Source organism: Sorghum bicolor, chromosome 8 (genome assembly GCF_000003195.3).
Source record: "Sorghum bicolor cultivar BTx623 chromosome 8, Sorghum_bicolor_NCBIv3, whole genome shotgun sequence".
Lineage (NCBI taxonomy): Eukaryota > Viridiplantae > Streptophyta > Magnoliopsida > Poales > Poaceae > Sorghum > Sorghum bicolor.
Window position 1 is genome coordinate 9,736,416 of NC_012877.2, and position 7,714 is coordinate 9,744,129.

The 7,714-nt window shown below is 45.8% G+C and overlaps 1 protein-coding gene across 1 annotated transcript; it reads right to left on the reverse strand.

Annotated features, from left to right (window-relative positions):
* On the reverse strand, nt 4,804–6,778 carry LOC8084801 (glucuronoxylan 4-O-methyltransferase 1). Its single transcript, XM_002442974.2, has one exon. It carries the CDS (start codon nt 6,236–6,238, stop codon nt 5,327–5,329), a length of 912 nt encoding a protein of 303 aa, XP_002443019.1. The 5' UTR covers nt 6,239–6,778; the 3' UTR covers nt 4,804–5,326.

The window sequence follows — 7,714 nt, forward strand, 5'->3', positions numbered from 1 at the left end:
ATTATGATTATTAAAATAAATTCAATTCCAAGAATCCAAACAGGGCCTTAATGAAAACACACATGAATCTTTGTAGCCACTCTTGCTAGAACGTGGGTCCAGCGTGGCCATGAACAGTATTTCCCAATATCCCGATGGGTATTTTGGTTATTTGACAGTACGTCCAAATTTTGATGAAAACTGGTGGGAGGTGGGGATTGCTATATTGTTGCAATATAGTGACCAAATTGTAAATAATTGCTTATAAAATTTGTCCTTTCGTTGTAGCTTTGGATTGTAAAACAAAGTCACAATTCCAAAGTTGAACCAAAACAAGACTATCACAGAAATTAGTGTTAGTCCGATGGCTATAAAGTTGAAATGATGTGACTCATTTTGGATTCAGCTTTATGTTAATAAATTATTGTTATCTACACAGATATATAGGATCTCTTACATGTTAAAGCCGGTGAGGTAGATCTACATGTCAAAGTGTCTACTGGGTTAATGACTAGTTCTCAGAAAATCAAACTATTTAATTTTATCTTATTCATCATTTTGCATTATAGTTCAATCCCTTATTTTGCATTGATGTGTCGCTGACATGGCCCACATGTGTCATTAACAGTGGCAAATAAGAGATTTTGTACAATTGCAACGGAAAGAAAAAAATCATCTTACTTTTGAAATGCATACATTGGTAAAGTATACTGTACTCGGTCAGTAAACTGAGATCTCTAGTGTAGTTCATGAGGCAAAAGTTTGAAAGTTTACCCTCTCCTAGGACATCAAAGTCAGCAACTGAACTTTTTCTGATGGCGTGTAGAGCCTGAAAATCATCATGGTGGGGCTTGGGTCCGGCCTACCTTTGATATGTAACCAGAAACCTGAATTTGTTATATCTAAAGCCAGTCTCAGTAGGGGTTTCACCAGGATGTCATACACATTTATTAGAGCGTCATATCAGTAAAACTGCACTTTTTGCATGAAACAAAGAAAAAAGAGAAGAAAGTAGTTTCACCATGGTGAAACTCCGCGGGCGTTGTTCCCACACGGTGAAACGGGATGAAATCTCCACTGAGGGCTAAATTGTTTTACCATCTTGCATTAATCTAATCATTTTACAGTAATTAAATGCTTTGTTTAGTCTTGGAAACAACAAAGTGAAATGTTTCATTGCTGGGGTTATTCGTGAAGTGACACTGTCCATTGAAATTGGCCTAACTGTGCAAGGTGAACATCATTTATTATCTTTAGTCAATTTAGTCGGTAACACTTTTATTTCATATAAAGATCGATCGATTGTCCATTCGTCCTAGTCCTACCCAACAGTCATCAGATTCAACCACTCAGTCCAGATGATGGTGACATCTGCTTAGTAATCACACAATCAAATCTTTACAGAATCAATGAAAACACTTACGGAAATAAAAAAAAAATGAAAACCCAACCACGCTCTCTTCAACGAAAGGATCGATGAACGAACTGGCACTACTAGAATCAACTAGTTTCCCTAGGGTTTTTTATTTTCCCTAGAAAAATTAAAAAAACCCTAGGAAAAGATACTTTCTCTAGGACTTTCTTCCAAACCATAGGGAAACTTTATATTTCCCTAGAACTTTATCGAAAACTGTAGGGAAACCTGTCTTTCCTCGGGATGGAAGTGCCAAGCGGCGCCAAATTGAATGGTTTCCCTAGGAAACTAGAAAACCGTAGGGACATTTCTAACTGCAGACTTAAAATTTTGGACGCGAATCTAAAATTTTTGAACACTCTCCATCTGTTGTGCATGGTGGGCCTGCCACAACCTTATGCCTTCAGCTCTCTTCTATATCCACCGCTCACCCCTGTTTTATCTTCTTCTATCTTCCATTCTCTCTCTCTCTCTCTCCCCCCCTCTCGATTTCTCTTAGTCAGAGCAACAAGGAGCGGCGTGGACCTCCCGGCCCCTGTGGCTGCGAGTCCCTACTGCCACCGTCGGCCTGAAGGAGCAGGTCGGACCGACGCACAGGAGGCGGTCCTGCCTTACGGCGGTGCGTCTCTGCTGCTGTTGTCCTATGGCGAGGCCGATGCGCGGGAGGCGGCATACCTTTGTCGGAGCGTCTCTGCTGCTGTCGCCTACGGCGAGGCACGCGCGGGAGGCGAGCTTGCCTTTGCCGTGGCGTGTCCGTGTGGGAGGCAGCCCTGTCTTTGCCGTGGCGCGTCCCTGGTGCCGTCGTCCAGCAGCGAGGAGGCTCGCGTACAGCTAGACACGAGGGAGATGCTACTATCTCCTGCGTCTCCTTGCTTAGTTGCTTCAAGATTGATAATGCGTTTGATTTCTTCCATTGATTTGGATGTTGTGGCAGTGATTTTCTAATCCCGCGTCTCCTTGCTTCAAGATTCTATAAATAAAGATTTGAGAGATGCATATATAACATGGATTTGATGTAAAATTCAATATATAATTGTTTTATTGTGATTTGTTTGCGCCGTGGATTGTTGTACATTTGAGATAACATAATGAATAAATGATACTATTAATTTTATGATTATTATATTTATGCAAGAAAAACTATATCAACGTTTCCCTAGGGGAAATGTACCCTAGGGAAAGCTTCTTTCCGTGTCACTACAAGGCATGGTTCCCTACGGCTCAAGATCTCTAGGGAAAGTTTCTTTCCCTACGGTTTGTACTAAGACCCTAAGGGCACGTTGTCTTTACCGTCGAAATCGTCCCTAGGGGGCTTTCCTTACGAAAAATCCTAGGGAAATTATTTCCCTACCGTTTTTTAAACCTTTCCCTAGGATTTTGACTCTAGAGAAACTAGTGTATTCTAGTAGTGTGGCCGGGTAGGAACACCTAAAAACATCAAAACCCAGGTCATGAGTAGCAGGTATAAAACCTGGTCTGAACCTCAGTATGTACAGTGGATACTATTAACCCCTCTGCCCTGGATTTTTCAGCCAAGAATGTGCAAGGCAACAACATACAGTGATATCTAAAGTGTTTGTCTCTGAATTGACAGCTTAAACGTGACACTTGGATAAGGAGTGTCCCAATCCAACACAACTCAGCAGCCACTGACTCTAGATGGTAACATATCCACAGCCATCACACAGATTCTCGAATAACAATGCAGCCCTTTAAACTCTTGTTTGGATGTAGTCGGATTCGCATCAATCCATATGTATTGGGGTGGATTGGAATGGAACTTTAACTAAATTTCACCCCAATCCACTCTAATACATGTGGATTGAGGTGAATCCGACAACATCCAAACAAGACCTAAGTATATTTTAGGCAAAGACCTGTATTTTCTTACTCCCTGAAAATAAACTACAGAGAGATCCATGCGGCCAAGCTTTTTAAAATCTGCATTTTTCTTGGGGCATGTTTTTCGTAGAATATTTGTTACTTTTCCTTGGGGCATGTTACTTTTACTAGTATTTCATATAATCTTTCTTTTTAAAAAGATGCTTGTAATTGCTATCAGAGTGGTATGTGCAATTGTAAATCACTCGGTACCTGCCTCAGAAAAAGGGCTAATCCATCAATGAACTTTGTACTGTGTAGAATTAAAAAAAAAACTAGGTACAACTCCTCTCTGGCCAACGTGCCATGGAAATCAAGCCCCTGCTGTGCTGCCTGCAAAATGCCCAACCGAGAATGTCACTTTTTTCAGCAACAGCCGGATGCACTGCAGCAACATTCCAAAGACATCAAATCCAAGTCACAATCACCAGTTGGCCAATGAGGCAAAGACAACACATATTCCGTTGGCAGTACCAGCAGTAATTGAACTTTCATCCATCCTTGAGTTGGTAGTACTACCAGGAATCCTGCCTCTTCACGGACGCCAACTCATGTTCAGCTTTCCAACCTGAATATTTCATCTCTCAGTATATGCATAGTTGTTGCAATCAGAAAAGAAATATTATCTCAGATGGCATCTTAGGTGTGACACTACCGTCAAAACTGTCACATCTATACCCAATTCTCAGCACACTCTGGAGATGATAACATCTCCTGACTTGCAAAATCTGAGAAACATACACTTTGATGAAATGTTTCTTAGGCAACAAAATCTTGTCTTTGTCACCAGACGTAAACAGCAGAGATCATGCAGCCAACCTCTAAAAACTTTAGACTCTAATACTGTTCTTGGGTCATGTTTGCTAGGAGTATTATCTGATGGAGTACCAGCATCGTACTGCTACTCTAGTGTGTAGTGTACCTCGTAGGGCCAAACATGATTCTCTTCTCCAGTGTAACACTGAAACTGCTCGTACTTGTAGTGGTACCACGCACATAGGATGGCTGCCATGAATGAACTAGGTACGACTCACAAGGTCATTGGCCACAGTGCCATGGAAATCAAAGCCCTGCTCATAAAATGCCCAACAAAGCATGGCACTAGTAGTAGTTCTGTAGTTCAGCAAAAGGCCATGCGCCTGCAGGAACATTCCAAGACGATACTGGTCCCAATCACCATACACCAGTAGTAATTGGCTAATTGCACTGCAGGCAGCAGCAGCTGGCCAGAGCCATTGCTTCTAGCTATTGGCTTCCCTCCAATCTGCACCTAGTTTTGTAGTGCTCTGAAATTTTCATCCGAGTAGCAGACAATGCAAGTTCTCAACTTTATATTCTATAAAATTCGTCCTCTTGTGTTATATTATATAGTTGCAATTCAGAAAAGAGAAAAAAAAAATCTAAAATCAACATCGTAGGTGGTGACACTTGTATCAAGAGTGTCTTGTTCTTCCTGCCCATCTCTCAGCCACTCAGTGTAGATGATGATATCTCTCCTTGCACTCTTAGCAATGGCACGAACGCTAGTAGAATAAAAAACTGCAAGAAACATCTATCATAACACATCCAGCAATGACAATAGTTTGGCTACACTCACATCACATAACAAAGAGCCACCACCAGGCAAATGTGCACCGTTCGATCCAATCCAAAGCAGAGCAAGAAGAATAAGAAGAAGAAGAATTACACCGAATCTGGCGCGTCCATTCCCTGATCCGACGGCACGCGCAAACCCGCCTCCAGATTCTATCATGCTGTGGTGTCACCCCAAATGTTCTATCATGAACCATTTTGGTTTTTGGCAACAGAAACTCTAGACTCTAAGAGCAGCTGGAGTAATGGTAACAGTGGTAGTACAGAAAAGAATGAATCAAAGGAGCTCCAGCTCTCCTGATCCTGATGGCTGCTGCAATGCTGTAGTATTTTATCGTCTCTTGTATATATATATATATATATGTATGTAAAGGCAAGGCAAAGCACAGCAACTGACCAAAGCAAAGCAAAAAGGATGGATAGATGGATGGCTCTGAATGCAAGAAACAAAGTTCTCTATCAAGGGCAGAATGGCGTGCCGTCCTTCTCGCGGTGTGACGGGATGACGAAGTGCCTGATCCGGCCGACCTGCTCGGCGAGGTACCCCTCACACAGGAAGGCCTTGGAGAAGGCGTCCTCGACGGGGCGGTCGACGTCGTGCACGAACACGTCGGTGGGTCCATCCCCGGGCCTGCGCGCGCGCGCCGCCATGCCGGCAGTGTAGATGGCGCCCATCCGTCCGGGCGCCTCCGGCGTCCACCCCGTGGGCGCGTCCACCATGATGAGGTCCCACTCCAGCTCGTGGAACACCGGCGGCAGCCCCCTCAGCGCGAGGCGGCAGGAGGCGTCGGCGGCGGACGCGAGGTCCGGCTGCGCGACGCAGGCCGGGTGGTCGCGGAGCTGGAGGAGCGCGTCGGCGTCGGTGAGCACCGTGTCGTAGGCCACGTGGTAGGACTCGAGGGACGGGTGCGTGGCGCGGACGCTGGCGATCCACGACGCGTCCTCCTCCAGGAACACCGTCCGCCCGCCGTGGTTGAGCGCCGCCCACATCGGGCTGTCGTGGCCGAGCCCGAAGACGAGGAAGTTGCAGGGCGCCCGGCGCTGCAGCACGCGCAGCGAGACCCCGATCTCGTCGGCGGTCTGCTGCGGCGTCACGTTGGACGTCGTGTAGTGCACCAGCGCCTCCATCACCGCCAGCGGCAGCCCCGCCGTCGCCGCCGCGGTCCCCTTGGCGGCGCACTCCGCCAAGGACGAGGTCGCGGCGGCAGGGGAGGACACCAGCAGGGTGCGCGCGGCGAAGACGAGGAGGAAGCCCGCGAGCGCGGCGGCGAGGAGCAGGCGTAGCGCGAGGCCGGCCTTGCCCTGCTGCGCGAGCTTGGCGCGCAGCGAGGCGAAGTGGATGGCCTTGCGGACGTGCATGGGGCTGGACATGGCGATGGCCGATGGCGGCGCTTGCTCCTCCTCGCTCCTTGCTCCTTCCCTGGGGCCTCTGCGTCTGAGGGATGAATCTAATCTACTATGGCGGCGGCGGCCGGCGGCCGGCGGCTGGCTGATATATTTGCTGCCGCTGCTGCTGCAACTGCAAAGAAGATGGATTTGTTGGGCGATGGCGATGATGGCGGCGAGTGAGGTGAGGTGAAGTGAAGGAGAGGCAAACTGCAACCAAAGATGTTAGATGGTAGATGAGCAGAGGATTGGTGGCGAATTTGGTAGGGGGCGGGGAGCGGAGGACGACTGTGGAGCAGGGAGCTGCACCTCCAAGCTATAAAGTTTGGTGGCGCGGACGCCTCTGCTCTGCTCGGGGTGGGGAGGTTGCTTTCGGTTCAGCTGCTTGCAGGGGATAGTGTGGGTGTATGTACTGTATTCATGGGTATCCATCACATATGCATCATCATATGTCCAAATGCATCGGCACCATCCATGACATATATGCATTTGGACATATGTACTCTATGCATTTAGACCTTAGGTGTACAATATTATTTTACACCGTAAGACAACATTAAGCAGAAAAAATACTAAGAAGTACTGATCCAACCCTATATCTTGGATCACGAAATACTAAACAATACTAAAATACGAATACTAGACAATATTGAATTCTGTTTAGTATAACAGTACTTCGGTGTAGAATATTATTCTACACGTAGAATGTAGAATAACTCTTGTATATATACATATAACTTTTTTGATTTGGGTTGATGCTTTACTGTTGCGGAGGATGTATACGCTTAAGCAGAGCTTGGCCTGTAGGACACGTAAGGGTTGGAGTTACAACTTAGCCTCTTTTGGGCCTTGTTTAGTTCGTGAAGGAAAAAATTCGCGAGACTGTAGTACTTTCGTTTGTTGTGGTCATTATTATCCAATCATGGACTAACTAGGCTTAAAAGATTCGTCTCGTCAATTTCGACCAAACTGTGCAATTAGTTTTTATTTTCGTCTACATTTAATACTCCATGCATGCGTCTAAAGATTCGATGTGACAGAAAATCTTGAAAAATTTTGGGTTTTTAGGTGGAAGTAAACAAGGCCTTGAAACTCCTGAAGCTACTGCACCATCCAAAAACAGCCGGAGGAGCTGAAGACGAGATGTATCCTCAAAATCCACAGGTAAAACACCCACAAGGGAATATGGATTGGTCTCATGTGCACCAAGTCCACTGATCGCCGCCCGTTATTCCATAGTCCAAAGCTAAGATAAGGGACAAAAAATGATGAGCCTCTAGATAAATTTTGTGTGATGGGATCATGAGAATAGCTACTCATCACTACGTCAAATGCATAATCATAGCCGAAAAATACGTATGCACTAGCTAGTACTCCTACTGCATTTCGTATGGATCTTGTGCTGCAAAGGTTAGACCGTGATTGCCTATCAATCAAGCCAGACCTTTTGTAGGAGGAGTA